The sequence below is a fragment of the Haliotis rufescens genome, unplaced genomic scaffold (assembly GCF_023055435.1).
Source record: "Haliotis rufescens isolate VD_foot unplaced genomic scaffold, xgHalRufe1.0.p SCAF_6, whole genome shotgun sequence".
Lineage (NCBI taxonomy): Eukaryota > Metazoa > Mollusca > Gastropoda > Lepetellida > Haliotidae > Haliotis > Haliotis rufescens.
The window spans coordinates 20,636,174-20,659,886 of record NW_025964334.1 but is presented as its reverse complement, the minus strand read 5'-3'; the positions used below and the strand labels follow the sequence as shown (position 1 = coordinate 20,659,886).

Here is a 23,713-nt window from a genome sequence, read left to right as displayed (position 1 = left end):
CTTACACTATTTCTAAACAGTGTGTGGAGTTTCTCTGCAGAAAACACATGGTGTAGTTTGCTTTCCTGCTTGCCTTGACTGTATGTTGCATCGACCGTAAGTCCCCCCCCAAAGCTGGATAGAGGTTTCATTGGTTTGTTTGTTGTTTAACGCCGCACTCAGCAATTTTCCAGCTATATGACGGCGGTCTGTAAATAATCGAGTCTGGACCAGACAATCCAGTGACTGACATCATGAGCATCGATCCACGCAATTGGGATCGATGACATGCATCAACTAAGTCAGCGAGTCTGACCACCCGATCCCGTTAGTCGCCTCATACGACAAGCATACTCGCTTTTTACGGCAAACATGGGTTGCTTAAGACCTATTCTACCCTGGATCTTCACGGGTCGTGAGAAGAAGTAGAAAGTAAAAGCAAGGTCATCCAGTGACAACACTGTCCTGTGTGTGTGTGTATTTGTGTGTGTGTGTGTATTTGTGGTGTGTGTGTATTTGTGTGTGTATGTGGTGTGTGTGTGTGTGTGTGTGTGTGTGTGTGTGTGTGTGTGTGTGTGTGTGTGTGTGTGTGTGTGTGGTGTGTGTGTGGTGTGTGTGTGGTGTGTGTATTTGTTGTGTGTGTGGTGTGTGTGTATTTGTGTGTGTGTGTGTGTGTGTTGAGGAGCAGTGTCAGCCATCATTGATTTAATTTCTCGATGTCCTTCATCAACCTTTTGCTTGTTTCATCTGACACATGTAAACCTATGCCAGTGATCACTGACAACTTCACTGATCCATTCTTAGGGGCATACACAGCGAACTGAGGAGTGAACTCTTCCACGTCCCCGTTCCCCTCCACACTGGTTATCTCCCACTTCTTTGTGACGTCATAAACGGTCAGCCTCTGTCTGACGGTGTCCAGTAGAAACCCTAGTTCAATGGCCGGCCACTTCCCACGTCGGTTCTGTGTCAGGAACCCGTGATATACGAGTGATGCATACCTGGCTGTAGAAAGACAAACACCTTGGTGACGAACACATCGATATGCACGGATGCTGACAACACTACCGGCAGCGTGTCCTTCATGGCTGTCATCAAATACGCCATCTCTAGAGAGAGCCACCTCAAACACCGAATCCCGCCCGTCCAGTTCCTTCTCCAGGTCTACGTCCAGCTTGTTCTCCCAGTAGTACACGCCTCCTGCCGTCAGTGTCCGCGTCCCCGCAGCTCCTCTGTACGTCTTGAGTCTGGTGTCAGATGGTGAGTGAGGCTGAAGAGGAGGTTGGTTAGACAGACTTCCGTCAGGCAGGATACGGCAGTCTTCCGAAACAGTCTTGGCATCATACTGGAAGTAAGGACCTGGAGAAAGTAGAAACAAATACTATATACCTAGTGACAGATCCTACAATTTAACATGTTGATTGAATTGTTTAAGAAAAGTTTAGATCTATAAAAAGCCATTATATATACGAAATATCGTTTGAACTTATTTGTTTCTTAGTTGTTACATGTTTTCCAAAGCATATTCTACGGAAATGGCCAAGTAATATGTGTTGTTCATCCTCTAAAGATTAGAAAGACTTATGTGAACTCTGTATCGATGTTTGCTACAATAAAGACACTTAAAATTCATCCGTGGTATCAACTAATAATTTGATAAATTTTCTGAAGTGAACATGTTCAAGGGATCTCTGAAACTAAGAAGCCCCCAGGGATGAATATTAATACAAATTGATAGTTGACTTTAATTTTAGTAATTTTTCTCCTGAAAATGCGTTAGCATAAAAGAAGCTCCCATAATCAAAGCTGAACATTTGATCACATAGTTGAAATTCAACGTAACATCGGAAAACATGAACGTCACTAATTCATCAGTTTGTAATCAACTTCCCAAATGGGATAATCTATAAAGGCTACACACAGATTGTAAGTTATCATGGCTGTATTGAAGAGGATCAATAAAGCGACTTAAGTTAAGGCATGGTTTAAACCAACTTCGATTTGTTACAGTCAATATCTATAATCAGGCAATATGTATTTTGACTGATCACTCAGGCAATGTGCATATGACTGATCTTTTCAATCAATATACATATTGCCTGAATTGAGCGAGTGAGTTAGAATTTAACGTGACATTGGAAATATTTCAGCCATATCATGACCAGAACTTAGACATAATAAATATGGAGTATAAACCTGTCAGCGATAGGCAGTATAATAGCTGGGGTATCACAGTTTCGATTTTAGAACTAGTTGAGAACATTTAAAAGAATACATTTTCATTCAACAATACAATATAAAAATGGGCTAAAGATCACCAGCAACTAAAGTTAGGCAACCTAACTTGGGACCGTGGGGACTTACAATACTTCTGTTACCTGCACGGTTCCCCAGCAGGATTTACACCATCCCTTCAGTTGCTGGTGATGGTACGCAATTAAGCCAACAGTAAAAACAAACAAACATACTACGTTTACAACTGAGGTATGAAAAAATGTATTTTGAATGATGTGGTCTTACATATCCTCTCAGGTGGACAATAGTTTTACGCTACTTCAACCCCTTTGCGGATACAGCCACTAGCAATCTAAGTTACAAAGTATACATTACCAATATTAAATATAGCCATCTATAAATCTACAAAATTCAAAATTTATCATTTATAATTTCTTTTAAAAAACCTATAATTAAATGAGAATTGATACTATTAAAAAGATCCGTTATTGATGATGATTTGACATATTTATCCCTTGTGGTGGAAAAATCGACACAGTCAAGCAGGATATGCTTGACGTGATTCTCTCATCACCAGGGATACAAAACGGAGGAATCCTCATCTTTCAATAATTACTAGTATGACCTCTAAAGTTCTGGATTGACAACCTAAGTAAGTGTAGCCACATATTGCCTGAAATCTTCAGCCAATATACATATTGCCTTAAAGGTGAGACTGGATTTAGACAGATTGACTGAAATGAAGTAGACTCCTTAATTTAATCATGTCATATTAATTTTGATCTATTTTGATCTTACGGTGATCAAAGTAACTGATGAATTGATTGGTTCTTCAAACATAAAACAATACTAGAGCCCATTTTTATGTTACTTATCTTTATTAGCATAACATGTGGTTGTGAACAAATATATGACTAAGAGTACAGACATTATAGTAAAGGAAAGTAAGCAGGCACCTCTATGTCAATATTTACAACCACTTACATCTGACAATACTGTGGATGTTGATCTCTGTTGCTTGAGGTAGTATTGCCAGTGATGGATGCATTTCTGCAACAATAGATTGTTACATATTCATATCGGTTAGCTGGAGGGGTGAAGTATCTCCCATAGCTAGGAAAGGGTTAACGCCATCTTTTTACGTCTTTTGGTATGACGTGGCCGGGGATCGAACCCCCTTCCGCTCTCGGGGCGGACGCTCTACCTCTAGACCACGGAGGCGGTCCCACTCGAAGAAGAATAGTATGTAACATCTGAGGATGAGTCAACAAGCTTGCCAGTTGTATCAGGTCATCAAAGTATACAGGCAATACGTACTGAAAGTGTTCTTGAAATGGTGAACACTGTTGAACACTGTTGAATGAATGTCTGAAGGCTCTTAATTGCTACATAGAACATTACTTTTACACATATGGCACGTACATGCATGTTTTATGTCCTACCTTTAAGGCTGAAGGCACGACATGGTTAACTGATTGCTAATACATCTGTTTTATTGGATAATCGAGACTGGTTATTCTTTGGCGTTGGCGTTTTATGCTGACATATACATGATACACGGGAATGTATTGTGATCATCATTCACATGCACGTACATGCATGTTCTAAGTCCTACCCTTTAGGAAGTTGTCCTTGTCCTCCTGTGATCTGAGCTGTGTGATGTCAGTCTCCCTCAGGTGTCCCACAGTAGACATCAGCTCATTTATCTTCTCCACCTGACTGCCATAGTCTACAAATCCATAGTAGGACCCACCCCGTTGTTCTTTCAATAATGATGCATAGTCATCAAGCTTACCAATGAAATGTTTCAGATTTTGGGTGTTATTCTTAAAATCAGCCTCCATCAAACGAACTATATCATCAGCAGTATTCCTCTGTTGGAGAAGAGTTGTTTGTCGGTTGGCTATTTGTGTGCGAATTTCCTCTAACCTTTTCGCCTTTTGCTTTTCTAACTGGTCAAATAACTGTTTTGAAATAAGTGTGAATGCATTGTTTACTTCAGTCTCCAAAGATTTCCCTTCTAATTCTAACTTTCGTTTGTCCTGTTTATAGTCTTGAACACATTGTAAGTACATTTGCTTCTCATCCCTTGCTGTTCGCACCGTGTCCTCCATGTCCGGCTCTCCCACCTAAAGACACATTCAATACAGATTTGTTTCAAATAGTACATTTGAAGGTCCCATAAATGATATTCGATACAGTTAAACAGTAAATCCTTATATAAGAACGTTGATATTCGCATCGTGTATTTCAAGCAGACACATGTCCGTGTATGGGGATGTCATATTACAAGGGACTCTTAAAGATTCCGGGGTAGAATAGGTCTTAAGCAACCCATGCTTGCTGTAAAAGGCGACTAACGGGATCGGGTGGTCAGGCTCGCTGACTTGGTTGATGCATGTCATCGTATCCCAATTGGGTGGATCGATGCTCATGATGTCAGTCACTGAATTGACTCGAATATTTACAGACCGCCGTCATATAGCTGGAATATTGCTGAGTGCGGTGTAAAACAATAAACCAACCAACCAACCACATTTCAAGGCCGTAAATTATATGTGTTGAGATCACCACCCATGTCAGTTATCACAATATATGCAAACACTTGAGTGTAGATGTCCAGATCCATATCTATTACTCCTAATGTTGTGTAGATTTGTACAACATAAGGCTGTTTCATATTTCTTTTAAAATGGTAAATATTAGATTATTGCTATTGATAGTGAATTGCAGTTTACTTACCTCGGTTTCGGGCGTTGATCTGTCTGAAATGTCAAATTATCTTAAATATATAGGTCACTTGTACTCATTCCAGAACGCAGTGAAAATGAACAGAATGACCCGTGACTGTTTCAAGTAACAGGGTTACTCTAATAGCTATTTACAATTTTGGTAATTTTGCACATAATTGAAAGTTTGAATTTTCGGCTTCCTTTTTGCTTTTTTTGTGTGTTTCTTTCCAATTGAAACATGTATGATAAGGTTACATATAGATGACAACAAGATGACAGGGTCAGTAATGTCTCTCCTTACACCCGTATTTGTTATATTTCTTCTGCTCTTTATGGCTACTTGGATGTTTGTATCACATCTCTATGTTGTCGTGAGACAAAGCAACTCAAACTCCTTTTTGAACCACTTTTGTTAGTTTGCCAGTGGTGCCAGGATACGCTCACCTTTTTTCAAACACATGGTAACATCACAGTAGTGCTTGTGATAAACTCGGATTTTTTGTATTATGGATGGGCTTTATTTACAAGCACTATATCTCCATGTTAATTAATGGATACTGGTCGCTTTATGGCTGAAATATTGCCGATGCGACGTTAAATTGTAACTTACTAATGGATACTGCATAAAAGCAACATGTTTTTTGTTCAGATGCCTAAATCAGTTTCGAGACCAGTTTATGTTCATTAGTTGCTATGATTACTTAAGACAAAACCCTTTCAATTACGATTAAACATAAACGTGTGCATTACGTTTCGGTGATAGGGAATTGCATTGAAAGATATTGTCAGTCGTTAACGGCATAAAATTTAATGTGTGTGGTATTGTTTATGTGTTAATTTGATAAGGTAAATTTGTTTTCAACCACTATTTGATAAATAAAGATCTATATTTCCTTTGCCATATAACTGTTTTTGTACTTTCAGCTCAGCAATAGAGGTAAATTAAGCGACAAAACCCTTTCCATATCCAATAGAAATCTCTGCATGAAGCGGTGTCGATTTTACAATTCCGACTCTATCATGAGCATATGTTTCTGAATCTCTATCAAATAGTTATGATACCAGGTGTTCGCGGAAAGGTGAGCTTATCCTGTCCCACCGCTGGCACCCGCCACAAATACATGCAAAGGCACGGGAACATATGGTACAAGTCAAATAGGGAATTGCATCGGACATCATTTTTAGCACTGATGTGTCAAATTTGGAAATGTCCTCTACGGGTCTACCATAAAACATTTTGAAAGCTTTACTGAGGAGGCCTTACATGTTGCAACCTTGATCAAACAGCTTTTGAGCAAGAGCCGTATGACGCTCTTTGAACTCTTGGTAGAAAGAGCACGCTCGATTGTATCGCAAAAGTTGCGAAATGTAAACACCAAAGGCTGGAGCTGCCGGAATAATGCTCGACATGAAGGGAAATCATCTCTCTTGCCATACAGTCTTGTGGAGATTGTTTTGTCACTCTGAATCTTTATGCGTAGATCTAAAACCTTGCCGACCTATGTATTATTTGCATTTTGCAAATGCCCGTTGTAATGGTTTCTTGTTTTACGCCACAGTACTAGTGTGCAATATTCTGGCACAAAAACATAACTGTGTATGAATATTAATTACGTGTGAACCAAATGCCTCGTGTTAAGATTTGCATCGTACAAGATCATTTCAATTTTGCATTCAGTCATTTTCCCTCCAAAAATTGTTTTTCGAGGTGACATTTGCAACAGATGAGGTCTTTAAATTGATTTTCAATATTTCTCACAGTTATAACTTTTGTTGTGGAAAGATATATTTATATTTAATTGATATTTATTTAGATTATAATGTGAACAATTTGGGTTGTTTAAATACATTTAGTGAATGTTATTTTGCTGTTTCCATTACAAAAAATATGTATTTACCAGTGCAAGGAACTGTTTTACTTGTCCTCCTGATGGCATCCACGAGCCTCTCCCTCCATCTCTGGGACTGACGCACATCAATGTATGTCAATGTTCTCACACCTTTGGGAATGTTGCAAGGCTTCACCAAGACTGGGATGATGTTTTCCCGTGTTTCCTCAACAGACATGTTGACCATTATGTCAGTCTCAAACGCACACCACTCACTCGTCACAAAGTCTGGAGTCATGATGAGAACACATTTGCGGGACCTGGCAATAAATTCCTCTATGTTTTTCACCACTGGCTTTCCTGCATGAAAGTCTCTCCTGTGGTCCACACATTTCAGTCCAATATTAGGAGACTCCAGGTACTCCCTCAGCTTATCCACAAACTCCTCATCGGCGCCGTTGAAGCAGAGAAATGCATGGTATTCCTTGTCCATGTCAAAATGCGTAGTTCAGTCTTCATTTAAACCAGGGTAACTAAAAGAACATGGGCGTACCCAATGAAGTTTCATATTATTGCATTTGTCTGTAACATGTTTGCAGTAAACATGGAAAAGAACTATTTATTTAAACATGTGACACATAGATTAAAAGAGGTTGAGTACAGTACACGAGGCAGAGGTTTTAATCCACCATGACTATTATGTGAGTATCATCCATAAACTAGGTCATTGTCCAGGGATTGCGAGGAAACAAGGTAAAATTATGCACTTGTAATGTTGATGATTTCCCATACATAACAAAAGACAATGCCGCAAGTATTTTATAAGTAACAGAAGCAATAAGTTTTCAACCAGAGATAAAAATGATTCCTAAAACAAGACCAAGAACCAACCCTGCTACCACAACATCTAAACCAACGACACCACCGAGTACAGTTCACCATTGTAACAGAAAAGAATAACCAAATACCCTTCCTAGATGCCATTGTCTCAAGAACCCCAACCAATGAAATCCAAGAGCCAACGGCAGAAACACAACAAAAACTCCAAGAACATATAGCTAAAGGTGTAGTTTATCAAATTGACTGTAACTGTGGACAATCCTATGTAGATGAAACATCTAGCCCCATTAACTCCAGAATCAAAGAGCACAAAACTACAATCATCAAATCAGACAGTAAATCAGCCATCTCCATCTTCCCGGGCAAGGAAGATAACTAACTCTATAAGTTCCGTTTCCACCCTTGCCGAACAAGGCTGCCATTTCGTAGTTATATTTCGCCTGGACTAACGAGTCTATGCATAGTCCAATCAAACTCTTTAAAGTTTGTAATCAAGTTGCTCATGCATTTTATGCATTTCGCTATTTAAAACCCGGTTTTTTACCATATAGATCTTGATCGTCGATCAGATCGTCTTGATTGGGCGCCGCCATTTTGTTTGAAGCAAAATGCAAGTAAATATGATAGGTGGGATCTGATTTGGTCAGTAGGAGGGACCAAGGACGTATGTATATAAGTCTTTGGAGGGACATAGAAGGGTAATAGCCTGGTTGCTACGACGAAGCCACGAAATTCCAGACTAAATCGGCAAGGTTGGAAACTTGACTCTTATAGTCAGTTAACTCCCTTCGGGAATAATGGCCATCTCGGACCATATCAGCAACTGCCCAAATCACAACATCAGCTGGGAAAACGTACAAATCCTCTCCAACTACCAACTTACTTGATTGCAAGAACACTGACAGAAGCAGTCCACATCCCGCCTACTATGAACTCATTAAGCAATAATCACGCCACCTATGTATACTTAATCCTGTTAATTGGCTTCAGGTAAATAGGCATCATCATCATCTGTTGTTACAGTCTTATCCTTCTGTTGTTATTATTTAACCTACACACGTTAATCTCTCTCGTGTATTCAGTTGTTGTGACTGTTAATACTCCACCTACCATATGTATTCTGTACCGTGTTCATTATTCAGCCACAAAAAAAACTAGAAAACTTCAAGGCCTTAGGCGTATTCTTAATCAAAACGGAACTAATAAAACGCATATAAAAACACAATAATCTACCAAATCAAAATCACATAAACAAACAAACATCCACCATACCCAGCTCCCTTAATTCTCCTCCCCAACCCCATCGGCATCTATTCCAAATCTCAAAATTCTCAAATTCTATATAAGCAACCCCTAAAGCCCCCTCTTGGGTTGCACAGACCACTTTCGCCCCTTGTGGAAACACATTAAATGGCCTGGCCGGGCCCGTGTGCGAAAACTACGCATCAGTCGGAAAGCGCACGTTAAATCTCCAAAGCAAGTAAGTAATTAATTATTCAGCCTCGCTTGACAAGGATCTATACCTCCACCTACCATATATATTCTGTACCGTGTTCGTTATTCAGCCTTTCTTTATAAGGATCTATACAGAAACGTCGCCATTACAGTACAAATGTTTGTAGTGAAAATGTACCACTCAAAATAAGTTAAAGACCACCCAATCATTTTTTGACTACGGTTAGTCTGTCAGGAAGTTTTGAGTAGTATATAAGTATATATGTGTTAAAATGATATCTACAAGATACCCAAAAGTTAGTTGTTTGACGCCGCAATATTCCAGCAATATGAAGGCGGTCTGTAAATAATCGAGTCTGGACCAGACAATCCAGTGATCATGAGCATCGATCTACGCAATTGCGATACAATGCATCAACCAAGTCAGCGAGCCTGACCACCCGATCCCGCTAGTTGCCTCTTACGACAAGTATAGTCGCTTCTTACGGCAAGTTTCGGTTGCTGAAGACCTAGTCTCTGCCCGGATCTTCACGGGTCACACTTGTAAGTGAATCATTCGCCACGCTATAAACATACTTCCCTTTCATAGGATGTAGTCTCAATGAAATAATGAACGAACAATTGCGCCACATGGTGAACAGTCCAGGTTGAGGGGCGGTGGGGTAGCCTAATGGTTAAAGCGTTCGCTCGTCACGCGGATGGCCCTGTACGATTCCCCACATTGGTGCGATGTGTGAACCCACTTCTGGTGTTTAGCGCCGGGATATTGCTGTAATATTGCTAAAAGCGGGGTAAAACCAAACTCACTCACTCAGTCCAGGTTTGTGACACAATATACCTTTAGTTATGCCAGTAAAACCAGTCTCAATTATCTGCCGACACACATTCCACTGGGCGTAAAAGGCAATATGGTGATTGTGATGACACCATGTGTCGCGAAAAGGCTTATCGTGGCCTGCTCTACCTCCCTAGCACCCGGCACCTGTAACGAAATATGTGTGTTGCCTCACGGCACACACAGCAATATTCCTACCATGTGACGACGACGGTATGCAAACAGTCGAGTCACTCCAGTGATCCGTATCGAGGCATATAGATTTATAACAATATGTGACCATAAAAATGAACTGATCTTGGCTTGGACTTGTTAAAAACCTTGTCAAACTGGTACACGCCACATGTTGTATGGAGCAGGAAGTGGTATAGAATGCCCTGACTTTCATATATGTCAGGGTAAACTCCGGTACTCAGTGCAGTTAATGCCACGCATGGCTTACCAGTAACACATTCACCGACAACGCTCACACATCGCTTACCTTTCATCGGCCTGTCTTTGAGAACACGTTGAGGTGCAGGTTAGGGGAAGATGTGTAGGGGAAGATCCACAAATACGTGGATAAACAGAACAGTCATGATAACACTCTGGTCCTTATACTTACAATGTAATAGAGACGCAATGACCTAGATCTAGAGCTTCTGCCCAATACATGATTACCACGCAGGGTAGACTGCATTCGTCAGTAGTATCAAATGCACTTACACATAGGACGCCTTGTGACTGCAGTCAGTGCTCTGTTATGTGAGGGCGCATCTGGGGTCAGACTTTGTTCCGGGTTAGTCAGCTAGACGCTCTCTCATGAGTGAATAATTTTCCACCCCACGATACGTACGGTCGGGGCCAGAAAGTATGCCGCGTTTGCATTACCCAAACCCTCATCGACCGCCTCCGTGGTCTTGTGGTAGAGCGTCCGCCCGGAGAGCGGAAGGTCCAGGGTTCGATCCCGGGCCGCGTCATGCAAAAAGACGTTAAAAGATTGTACTTGTTGTTACCCTGTCTGGCGCTCGGCATTAAGGGGCTAAAACAAGGACTGGTCGGCTCGGACTCAGTATACTGTGTCTGAGTGGGGTATTCATGTTAAACTGCGGCATGGTATCTCAGTGGGCTAGCACTATAAATCGGCATCAGTCCGGACTAGTACAAGCAGCCACACACACACACACACGTGCATGCACGTCGCTATATAAGTGCAATAATCTTGGACGCGACGTTAAACCCAATTTCACCTCACCAAACCCTCATCCTATTTCTGGGAATCGTGCAAGAAGCTAAACAGGTATAAGTCCCAAATACCCCCAGTTAGGTGGTCTAGCTTTGTTTGCCAGTGGTCTATAGCATGGTTTTACTTTCTATTAACTAACTGACTGAAATCGTCTTAGTTTTCATACTGCTCAGGTTTGTTTTATATCTACACTTTGATATTTACCTTACTGTTTTACTGTCCTTTGTCGACGGGAGTTTTATAATAATAAACCTGTTCTCATCGCCACATGGCTGCAATAGTGCTGATGCGATGTAAAATTACAACTCACTCACTCACTCATTCTATTTTGTTCACATTTTGTTCATATTGTGCCAGTGCGTCAAGGTCTCCCAGAGGATGTCACATCCATAGGAGGCCTACCGACACTGTATTTTCATCCGGGGTTTTCAATATATATTCCACAAATGTAGATATTCACATTCAATTTGTTCATTTATTGAAAGGCCATATGCCCAAATACACGCATGTTTCATCTTATATTTGAGTACATTACTTTTCTGGAAGGCATATATGAAAAATAACCTGACAAAGTAACCTTAGTGCTTGATAATTTGTGGTTGCCATTAGGTGAGTTAAATTGTTTGATTCAAGGCCGAATTACATATTTATTTGGTATGTATTGCTTTCGGGTGACATTAAGGATGGACATTTTGCACATGGGAAGTTTGGTGTTTTCTGAGCATATTTACAACAACCAGTATTAATCAAGTCAAACTTTCGATTAACAGTCACACCGTTAGTTCACTCATGGTAGCATCACTATTTGATAGTGATTCATAAACACATGCTCCGATACAGTCAGAATCGTACAATCGACTCTGTTTTTTAGTAGAGATTTCTTGAGGCTATGCAAAGGGTTTTGTCGAAAGAAAACAATATAAAACAATTTTTATTGACAATTTCATGTTAATTTTTTTAAAATTACATTAATTAAATTTTAAACATACAATTGTTGATTTGTTGAAGATATTTCTTTCGGTTTATAAGGAAGATAATACACTTCCCCTCAGGTGTTTGTGATATTTTATAAACCCTCGGACGTGTTTTAGTCTTCACATATAACCATACTCCGACATAGTCGGAATCGTAAAATGGATATTTTTTATGCTTACGCTTATGGAATGATTTTGTCGCTTTTATTTACGTTGAAGGTAAAACCTTTATATCGATATGCTGTGCATCCTTTGCATATACACTGACTGCAATGTTATAACCATGAACGATTTGAAAGCCGACGCACAGCCTGCATTTGAAATCATTTGAAGAAACTTGGAGCACGGGTGGCCCAGTCGTCTAAGGCGCCGCGATTCGCTGTGCAGAGTTGCGTCCCTTGGCACGCCATAAACATATGATTGTGGGTTCGAATCCCGGTTCGCCCCGATTATGTTTCTAGATTCGTCAGCACCATTCCCGTGCTCGTAGGTTTCACCGAAGTGGAAAACGTCTGAGACCTGCATCACTTCGGGTTTTCCTCCCACATTAAGCTGACAATCCACGATATAACTGGAACTGGAAAGCGGCGTTAAACCCAACTCACTCACTCACTCTGACACCACGGTACCAAACTTGCATAATCTCAATATCACATTTAACTGAAGAAAATAATTTGTTATCTGTGAACACTGACAGTTTGTTCCCTCTCTATAGTTTCCGGAACCGTGGGTGGCCCAGTCGTCTAAAGCGTCGTAATTCGCAGAGTTGCGTCCCTTGGGCATGCCTGAAATTTATGATAGTGGGTTCGAATCCCGACTCGCCCCGATTATCTTTCTAGGTTTGTCAGCACCATACCCGTACTGTTTTTTTTTAACAAAGTGGTAAACGTCTGAGGCCTGCATCCCTACGGGATTTTCTCCCTCATGCAGTTGACACGCCCTGATATAACTTGAATACATTTGAAAGCGGCGTTAAACTCAACTCACTCACTCACCCAATCATTGTGCTTTCCAATGTGTTGAGCCATGTACGGGGATATTTCCCGATCCTCAACAGTAATCAATGACATACTCGAGGGATGGACTATTTACAGATTATTCACGAAGGAACAGAAACTATGTTTTCAGGAAACGTAAAAAACATTCTGCGTTTTCGATAGGGATTGGATAGTAATGTACTAGTATATTTACACATATGTTCCGAGTAAACAGAGCCAAAAGTAGTTGCATTCTTATAGTAAAAAACAGGTTTTCTGAGGATGCATAACACATGAAAATAATGAACTGTTAGAAGTGAGATATTATCACGGTGACCAAAATCGCCTCACTAGTCTGCCATGGGGAATCGACTTAGACCCGCATGTCAGGCAGTGAATAGCAGTTGTCAGGATAGAAAAAAAAATACAAACAAGTGGCTTGTAATCTAAAACTCACAGTTTATTTATATAGGCAATCAAACAAATTAACCATGAGATAACAATAACAACAAAGATACTGACTCAAGTAGGGGTTACAACAACAGGTATGTAGGACCTGATAGATAAACACCTGAGTATGGAGCTAATTGACAAACTCACAACTAAATAGGCTGTGCTAACTAATCTCACCGGACGCTAGACAAGACAATGGATATGCTAACGTCTACGTCTGACAGGAATTCACACCTTGTGACAATGAGCCGTGAACAATTAACATATAAGCTCTTAATTGGACCAAATAGCGGGGACTTCAAAAGGACAGGGGATAATTACCTCTAAGGGATAATAGGTGGATTTAAAAGAACTACAACGCTTTAAGCGTAAATAAGGATTTTACCTAAAAATATCTTCCCAAAGTACTGTTAGATACAAATAGCTAGTTCTATACTTACAAGTACAAATAACCCTATAATAAAATGTAAGAGCAAGCAGAATAGTCTACGAACTTACAAAAAGGGTATAATAAGGGGTAAGATAAGCAAATGTGGGTATGACGAAGTTATCCAAACATTTACAGTTCAGAGAAAGTTCAAGATCTCACCAAATCCCGTCAAAGAGTCATCGGTCGATCCAGCAGTGAGACAGCAGTGAGCAGCCAGCAGCATGACCTGAGTCCGCCGAGACGCTACTGATTTCCTTAACTGACTGACTGATTTAGGAGATTTAATGTGCGCTTTCCGACTGTAGCGTATTTCGCACACGGGCCTAGCCGGGCCATTTATTGTATTCCGAAAAGGGTGAAAGTGGTGTGTGCAACCCAAGAGGGGTCTTTTAGGGGTTGCTTATATTGAATATTTAAATTTGGAATAAATGCCGAAGTGGAACTAAGGGAGCCGGGTGAGGTGGGTGTTTGTATGTTTATTGGATTTTGGATTTGTAGATTGATGAGTTTTTAGATGCGCTTAATTAGATCTGTTTTGATTAGGAATACGCCTAGGGCCTTGAAGTTTTCTAGTTTATTTTGATGGTTTAGTATTTAGATTTACTTAAGATTTGAGTCGGCCTTTAAAGGAAAGAGCCCCTAATTGACCATCACTGATTGGCCACTTAATTAATTAATTAACCAGTGGGAGATAAGCCTATTCACGTTGGCTAAAGCTCAACAACCCCGTCTTGTTAATGAGAGTGTGTTTCAAGAACACGGTCTTTTGTAATATTACTAAAATTATTTTATGAGTATATACACATATGAACTATGAGCGTATAGGTCATAAAAAGTTCTATACACTGATATAAAATATACAACAATAAATATTCAAATGAAATTGGTAGGAATAATTAAAAAGCGAATACACATGGGCAAAATATGTGTTCAGTGACACAAAATCATGAATTACATAACAGGTTGAAAAGTGACAATAAAAGCAAATACATATGAATGTAGAGAATACAATTCTCTTTCAAACTGTACAAATGCATATAATATTGACTTAGAAAATTGGAAGAGAAATGACGCTAATTAGCACAGCGTCACAATATATGGGTAAACAATAATTCATATACACTGAATTGTTTCTCTTTCAAACTGTACAAATACATATAATATTGACTTAGAAAAATGGAAGATAAATGACGCTTATTAGCACAGCGTCACAATATATGGGTAAACAATAATTCATATACAGAAAAACAACAGCAACTACAAGTTTATATTTCGCCCAGGTTCTGTCCGAGGGAGGAATTATCCAATTTACCACTGGCGTCTATGTCATATTTATTTTTTGTGTATCAGCATTGAATTGTTTTCATTGTAATCAAAGCACGTCTACAATTGTAAATTTTTACAACACCTATTCTTCAAATGTTTTTTTCAAAGAAAAACATAACTGATACAATTCGTTCAGACAATTTCAATAAAATTTCAAAACGTTAATCTTTTTACTCAATACTTTTTCTAATGTTCTGCAATATCTCAGGGGATATTTTCGTATCCTCGCCAGTGATCAATGACAGTCTCACTGATCCAGCATGGCCACCATACACAGCGAACTGAGGAGTGAACTCCTCCACGTCCCCGATCTCTTCCACACGGGTTATCTCCTCTTTCTTTGTGACGTCATAAACGGTCAGCCTCTGTCTGATGGTGTCAAGGAGGAAACCTAGTGCAATGGCCGGCCACTTCCCAAGTCGGTTCTTTGTAAGGACTTTGTGATATACCATAGATGTGTACTTAGTTACATACAGACACACAGCCTCATGGTCTGCACATGCACGTGCAGCTATACTCATGGCTGTAGGAAGTTGATCTCCAACCTGACTTTCATCAAACACGCCATTTGTGGACAGAGCAACGGTAAACACAAAGTTCTTTTTGCTCAATTCATTCTCCAGATCGACGTCCAGTTTATTCTCCCAGTAGTATACACAACCTGCCGTCAAAGTCGTCGTTCCTACAGCTCCCATAAATTTCTTGAGTCTCCCGTCGGGGTTGGTGATAGGTTCCGTTGGTTCGCGGTTTAACAGGCTTCCGTCAGGCAGGATACTGCGACGTCCATACACCGTCTTCTCATCATACTTGATGTCACGGCCTGAATGTGCAAACAACGATATTAGTGCATATACTCCCTCGCCATTACTGCTTTCAGTTTGACATTTTTTAATTTAGGTGTTTCGTTCACCGAGGGTTTTAATGAGGAATTTGGTTTCTGACCATTATTGAGCGCACATTACTGACTCAAATTGTAAGAGTCTGTTTGTTCATACAATTAACATCACCACACAGACACACAAAGGAATTTTACCAATAAAAATATCTGCGTTACTTTATAGGAAGAGGTAGAACCAGTGTCGCGCGGGCACAACTCTCGCACGTATACTTTCATAAGCGTATGGCAATGTGCGCCTGTTGTAGAGAAGGGACATGTTTGATCGTCAGCATCCAGGATCAAAATTCATTATTCGACTGAAACCTGTGCGGCCTAATAATTCCACGAACATGTTCAAAACGAATGTGGAAGTACTGCCTCAATATTGTACTTGCACGAGGTAATAAATAAGTTTCTTTCTTTTGTTAAAAGTGCCATTGACTAGGCGTTAAATAGCGGCACTCCTTAGACGTGGCGATGTTTATTTATGACGTGACAGTTGGAAATTGACGTTGTAACGGTGTGACGCTGCAATGTTATGCAATGCCATCGGCAAACTGTAGAATCACCTTCAGCTGAAGCCAGTTGTTTTCCCACGTAGCAACAAGCACCAATACAAGACTGTGGAACCGTTATCAGACACGTAGTCATGCTTGTACTTACATCGAATGACATTCCATGGAGTGGGATCCGTTGTTTCAGGCAGTATGTCCAAGGAAGGACGTATTTCTGTAACAAACAAAGTTGTGAACATGTTACATCCCGCCTCCGTATGGGAATACTCTCCATGGATCATTCTATCTTAAACTACCAGGCATACCTCACTCAACCTTTAGCGTCAGTTACAGAATCTGATATCAAACCTTTCAGAAAGTTGTCCCTGTCCCGCTGTGATCTGAGCTGTGAGATGTCCATCTCTCTCAGATGTCCCACGTCAAACTTAGACATCTCATCTGTCAAAATCTGCACCGGGCTGTCAGACTTCACAAACTCGAGGAAGGACCGTTGTTTTAGTTTCTGTTCGTGATTCTCATACTCATCCAGAAGATCCGCAAGTCTTTTAATACCGTGAACGTCATCTTTTAAATCTTTCTCCATCAACTTCAATATGTCTTCTGCAGCCTTCATCTTTTGGACGAGAGGCGTCTGACGTGTATCCATTAGTCTTTGAATCTCATCCATCTTCTCCTCTTTCTGACGTTCTAACGTAGCTGATATCTGTTTAGAGACAGCATCAAATGCAATCCGGACACTGCTTTCAAGGGCCCTTTTCTCCAGCTCAAATTTTCCTTTATCTTGCTTATACTTCTGGACACATGTCTTGAAGACGTCTTTCTTGTCTCCTGCCCTTTGTACAACCCCTTTCATGTCACGGTTCTGTAATGGTTGAGTTAGTTAATTTAACAATTTGCAGAATGTCATCACAAATTGATTATTAATCATCATTTCCTATTAAGTATTTAGAAAAACTGGTTTCATGTCGACATATGTTTGAGTATAGACTTACCTTGTGTTTGCTGCCTTTCAAATCTGAAACAATAATAGTGTTTATTTGTGTAAGCAGGGATTAAAAATATGTTTTGCGCTGTACCAATATTGAAGTATTTCGTTTTCTCACAGTTTCATTAATTCCTGACCATGCACCGGCATTAGTCTTAGGTGAAAAATATGTAAGTCCCATTCTCACTCATAACCAGAAACACTTCACTTTATCAGTGTGTTCCGCTAACTTATCTCCAGTGGTATGTGGGACGATAAATGTATACATACATGCTGTTCATTAAACATTGCCCCGCCGTGGTATTGCTGGAATATTGCTAAAAGCGGCGTAAAACCAAACTTACTCACTCACTCATTAAAACATTAAGTATATGCCTTTCAAGGCAGATTAGAAATAATTATAAGAAAGTTCAATTCATTTTGTTGAAAACCAATAAAGTTTGACATTTAAGTTGCATTTGAAACATAAATGACAAAAAAATGTCCGATGCAATTCCCTATTTTGATCTGAACCATATATTCCCATGATTTTTCAAGTGAACACGTCACTTTGCATGTGTTAGTTAGGGGAGCCACCAGTGGGTCAGGATACGCTCACCTTTTCGCGAACACCTAGTATCATCACTATATGGCAGTGATTCATAAAGACCTACACATTATATAGTCGGAATCGTACAATGGAGTTTGCTTTCAGCAGAGATTTCTTAAGAATTTGGAAAAGGTTTTGTCTTTTTGAAATAATTATAAATCCCGAGAAATGCATGTACAATGTAAACATGCTACATGGTCTAATTGCATTTCTTCACTATCGTAACATATTATATAAATCAAAAGTGATGACAAGAATTAAAATACTTTTCTTCATCTGAAACTAGAAGCTTCTTATAAATAATGTAACACACACACATGTTCGTTTCTGTGCCTTTGCTTTTCAAAAATACTTTTCCCATGGTTATGACCTAATCGGAATCATACAATGGACTTCAAGCAGAGATTTGTTTATAATACGATTATGAAATGGATCTGTTGCTTTTATTTACCTGTTCTTTTGATGGAATCCACGAGCCTCTCCCTCCATCTGTACCGAGAATCTTCTGTAGGAGGGACCTCAATGTAGGTCAGTGTACTCAGTGATTGGGGGATCTTGCAGGGTGTGAGTAGTACAGGAATAATGTTATCACTCTTTTGTTCCACCGACATCGTCACCATCACCTCAGTCTCCCACTTGCACCACCCACTCTCTACAAAGTTGGGTGACATGATGAGCACGTGTTTCGAGGCCTTCTCAATAAATTCATCAACATTTCCCACTATAGTTTGGCCACCGCGAAAGTCCCTCCTGTGGTCCACACATTTTAGTCCGATTTCAGGAGACTCCAGATGCTTCAGTAAATCATCAACAAACTTCTCATCAGTGCTGTTAAAGGAAATAAAGGCGTCATACTCCTTACTATGAGGTGGGGCAGTAGAGTCTTCATCAACGTCTGTAGTCGAGTCTGCCGACGCCATGTTGGAGGTCACACCTGAAGGTCAAATGAAAAGGCATCACACTGGGAAGTCTCCATCCTAATAAGATAGTGAGCGATTGATGTGGGATGAAAGCCCGAAGTGATGCATGTCTCAGACGTTTACAATTTTGGTGAAACCCATGAGCACTGGTATGGTGCTGACAAAACTAGAAACATAATCGGGGCAAACCGGGATTCGAACGCACAATCATAGGTTTCTGGCGTGCCCATGGGACGCCTTAGACGACTGTGCCACCCGTGCGAATCTGAATCTGACTGAGGATTGGACAAAGACCATGGACGGCCAGCCCTACCTTCTATTCAGCGACGGGGAAGACAATAAAATTCTAGCGATCTCAACACAACACAACAAGAGGGCTGACCGCGCGAAGATGGCCAAGATGGATTTCGGCGCAGCCCCACCCAACCGCAAGAGATTCTATACAGAGAGTCTGAAAACCGTCTAAGGAGATTAAAAGATCAGCTTCACCAGGGACTCAAGACCCCACTCCAGTTCCTGGGTGCTGCAGGCTTCTATGCAGGATTGGAGTAAGACAGAGACAATTCAAACATACAGTGCTATCGATATTGTACTAAACAAAGACAATTTAAACATACAGTGCTATTGCTATTGTGCTAAACAAAGACAATTTAGACATACAGTGCTATCGATATAGTGCTAAACAAAGACAACTTAGACATACAGTGCTATTGAAATAGTGCTAAACAAAGATTGATATACATTGTTAATGTTTCTACCAGTGTTAATAAAGGATTTGTATATATTTATATCTTTATTTTTCTACATTATCTTTTATTCCTTGTAAATAAGTTCACTCATATTGATCACTTTTCGAATGGATCACTCCATCCTAATAATTAGGTAAAATAGGGTAGACCAATCAGTGCATTCAGCCCTGACCTATGTTGTTTTAAGGTGTATGACAAATTGGACGTATGAATAATGGGAGGTTACCTACATAAGTATTTTTCTAGCATAATCACCTGTGGCGTGGTGCTCATACTGTTACGGAAAGAGGCGAGCAGAAACGAATGCATACAGCGCTTTCGTCACCACTCGCCCCTTTCCGTAACCGGGAATAACACGAGCTGGTCACGAATGCATACAGCGGTGAAATAAGGGGATTCCCCAGTGAAAGCGAAAGCCAGGGGAATCATTACCGAGGACTCACAATAGGGAATATTGACCCAGGGGTCTATTTGTCATAGCTTCTCATGTTTGATCATACTACATTTTAGCACCATACTAGTGCTTTGAGACTGACTAGTGTTTTGAAATACTGGCACTAATACAATTACATTCAGTGTTATTGCCTTACGGCACGGCCGGAAGTCATCCATTACGAGTGGCGACATGGGAGACCGCATGCATGTAATGAACGTTAACTGCCAAGTTTTGACGTTGCTGATTACAGACTGTGTTGTTTGAAAATGCTTACACTGTTATGAACCTCGAAGAGAAGGCACACCTCCCGCAGACAAGCGTCACAGTCACTTTTTCCAAGCGCGTTGACATCAGCGCGGGACACAGCGCTGTATGACTGGGGGAATATGATTGAATCTAAAAATAGCACACACTTGACATCAGGAGATCGACAGATGCAGTACTGCAGCGAACAAGCTTAAATGAATTGCAATGTTGCCTCGCATTATAGCTGTGGTCGTAACTCGTTTCTGTGTGTGTGTGTGTGTAGGTGTGTAGGTGTGTGTGAGTGTAGGTGGAAGAGTGTGTGTGTGGATGGGTGGATGGGGGTGTGTACGTGTGTGGTGGGGTGTGTGTGTTTGTGGGTGTACCACCTTCCAACGTCTTTTACAGTGACGCGGCCGGTGATCGAACTACCGACCGTCCGCTCTCTAGGCCGACACTCTTTCCCCTTGATCACGGAGAATAAACGTGTTATACCAACATTATGTCATGGTAGTAGTTGAAAATATAGGGGATTGAGTTTTGCCTTGCGCCTTGCGGTCACTGAAGCGGAAACAATTGAAATCACTGAACCAGAAACAATAGAAATCCGTGTAGGAGTTCGAGAATCACTGAAGCGGTAAAAGAAGCAATTACTGAATGGCATTCAGTGATGACATGAGATACACTTCAGTGATAAAATCATTGACACAGTTACAGTACACTTCACCAGTAGCAATAATAGATGACTAGGTCAGTGGAACAGGACACTTGACAGTTCGCTGGGCACAAGGTATTGGTTACTGACTATGATCTTAGGTCATTTTGAGTGCAGTTAAAGAAAAACTCTACCACACACTGTTTATGACTGAGACATCAAATCCAGCTGGCTTGATAAACCTCACCCAATATTGGTTACTGACTATGAACTTGGAACAATTTTTTTGTGTGTCTACATAACTCTTTTCACATACTGTTATGACTGGGACACAGAATCCAACTGGGTTGATAAAACTCTCAGTGCTCACTGAAGTCACTAGTTCATACTTGATGAAAAAACCATGAAGGAAGGAAAGGAGAATTTTGTTTCTTTTCTTTTCTGTTTTAATTTTGAAATGAAAAAAATATTAAAAAAACATAATGCTTTATGCATTTGTTTCTCCTTTCCTTCCTTTAAATAAAAACCCAACAACAATAACTGTTACATCTAAAAGATTTATTAATGATAATTAGTTAACTTTATTTTTATTACACCATGGATGTGGCCTTGTGTGGACTGTTACATCATGAGTGTGGACTGTGCCAGGGAGGGAGTTTGTCTCAAGGTAGAAGGGAGGGTGGCCTGTGATACCTCAGGTGGAGTGTGTACATCTTCACAGAAACGACATGAAACACACACACACGTTGTAACACAGACACACACACGTTGTAACACACACACACGTTGTAACACACACACGTTGTAACACACACACACACGTTGTAACACACACACACACACACGATATAACACACACAAACACACACACACAAAACAAACACACACACACATCCACATTATTACAGAGAAGTAATACAGCTGCCTACCTTGATAGTAGAAGACTGGAACAATGAGACACACAGAAAACACCACAACGACGGCAGCCTGTCACGTTGCACATTCGTGTGACTAATACATGAATATATATATTGGGTGTCTTTACCAAATACGATAGAGCTGTTGGTGTATGTTAACTATCTCAAGTTGAATGATAACAAAATCAAGTTACCCACAATAGGATCAAGACAACTACCCCTGAAGATTCTATCTGGCTGTTCTATCAAATTTGTAAACGGTGATGTCAAAGTCTCTGCTGCAGCGTGAAACTTTTCTTTCCTTCAAAATTGTCACTAGGAATATGTCAACTATCTCTGCAAATCATGTTTCTTTCCACCAAGATTTCAAAGTGATTTCAAAGAACGCCGTACGACTCTTGTTCAAAAGTTGCTTGATCAAACTTAAATCGGTCGCCAGCAAAGCTTTCACAACCGTTTTACGGTAAAAATGCGGAGGACATTTCAAAATTTGTTGCATCAAAGAAAATAATCATGTCAGATCAGTTCCCTTTTTTAACTTGTTGCAAATGTTCCGGTTTTTTCAGGTGAACAATTGACTTGACATTCTATTCTTTACAAACATTTGATTTTTCAACTTTGTACACCACTATCCCACGTGACATACTTTAGTCCTTGATTCAATGGTCTTTTGTTACAAAAATGATGAACACTGATACAGTTACGTACCCATATTCAGAGGTTCAGGTAAATTTTTCAAAATTGAAAGCAAAGGCTATCTGAAGATTACTGAGGAAACAATATGTGAAATGCTGGACTTGATAACATTAATGTAAAATTTTGGGGTAAGGTATTTTGGCAAGAAGGCGGAATCCCCATGGGCACCAATTGTGTTCACATTCTTGTGGATCTGTTTTTGTATGCATATGAATCGGAATGTCTACACGGATTGGCAAAGTCAAAACATGTTAATTTGGCCAAGAAGTTTAACTTAAGCTTCAGGTACATTGGTGATCTGATATCGTTCAATAACCATCCAATAGCCAATTCCCTTCCACTGATTAACCTATCTGAACTAGAAATATAGGAGGCCAGTGTGTGTCCGCCTCATTTGTTTCAGATTTAGATTTATGCATAACGATTCAGATTCTCCACAAGACTGTATGACAAAGGGATGACTTCAACTTTCCAATAGTCAACTTCCCCTTCATGTCGAACAATATTCCAGCAGCTCCAGCCTTCGGTGTTTACGTTTTACAACTCTTGAGATACAATCGGGCATGCTCTTCCTACCAAGATGTCAAAGGGCGACTCTTGCTCAGAATTTGTTTGATTAAAGTTACAACATTCAAGTCCCCAGTAAAGCTTTCAAAACGTTTTTTGGGGAGACATGTGAAGGACATTTCCAAATTCGACGTAAAGTGACAAAAATGATGTCCGATGCAGTTTCCTATTTCGACTTGTACCATGTGTTCTTATGCTTTTTTTTTAGATGAACAATTGACTTGCCTCTACATGTGTTTGTGACGGGTGGCACCGTTGGGGCTGGGGCACCTTT

At 40.2% G+C, this 23,713-nt stretch overlaps 2 protein-coding genes across 4 annotated transcripts; both read right to left on the bottom strand.

Annotated features, from left to right (window-relative positions):
• Positions 1-559: 559 nt before the first annotated feature.
• Positions 560-10,768, bottom strand: LOC124151335. 3 transcript variants are annotated; one of them, XM_046523743.2, is made up of 6 exons: positions 10,611-10,768; positions 6,845-7,308; positions 4,957-4,979; positions 3,830-4,343; positions 3,199-3,264; positions 560-1,338 (listed from the first exon to the last, which is right to left on the bottom strand). In XM_046523743.2, the coding sequence occupies exons 2-6, from the start codon at positions 7,266-7,268 to the stop codon at positions 677-679; spliced, it is 1,689 nt and encodes a 562-aa protein (XP_046379699.2). In that variant the 5' UTR covers positions 7,269-7,308; positions 10,611-10,768; the 3' UTR covers positions 560-676. The 3 variants fall into 3 exon arrangements, with proteins under 3 accessions (XP_046379699.2, XP_048242327.1, XP_046379698.2); XM_048386370.1 differs by lacking the exon at positions 10,611-10,768 and adding an exon at positions 10,510-10,595; XM_046523742.2 differs by lacking the exon at positions 10,611-10,768 and adding an exon at positions 10,387-10,525 and having other exon boundaries at positions 561-1,338.
• Positions 10,769-14,428: 3,660 nt separating this feature from the next.
• Positions 14,429-20,749, bottom strand: LOC124151333. The gene is made up of 6 exons (XM_048386369.1): positions 20,636-20,749; positions 18,708-19,190; positions 17,675-17,697; positions 17,031-17,544; positions 16,831-16,896; positions 14,429-16,110 (listed from the first exon to the last, which is right to left on the bottom strand). Exons 2-6 carry the CDS (start codon positions 19,174-19,176, stop codon positions 15,461-15,463), a joined length of 1,722 nt encoding a protein of 573 aa, XP_048242326.1. The 5' UTR covers positions 19,177-19,190; positions 20,636-20,749; the 3' UTR covers positions 14,429-15,460.
• Positions 20,750-23,713: the final 2,964 nt, after the last annotated feature.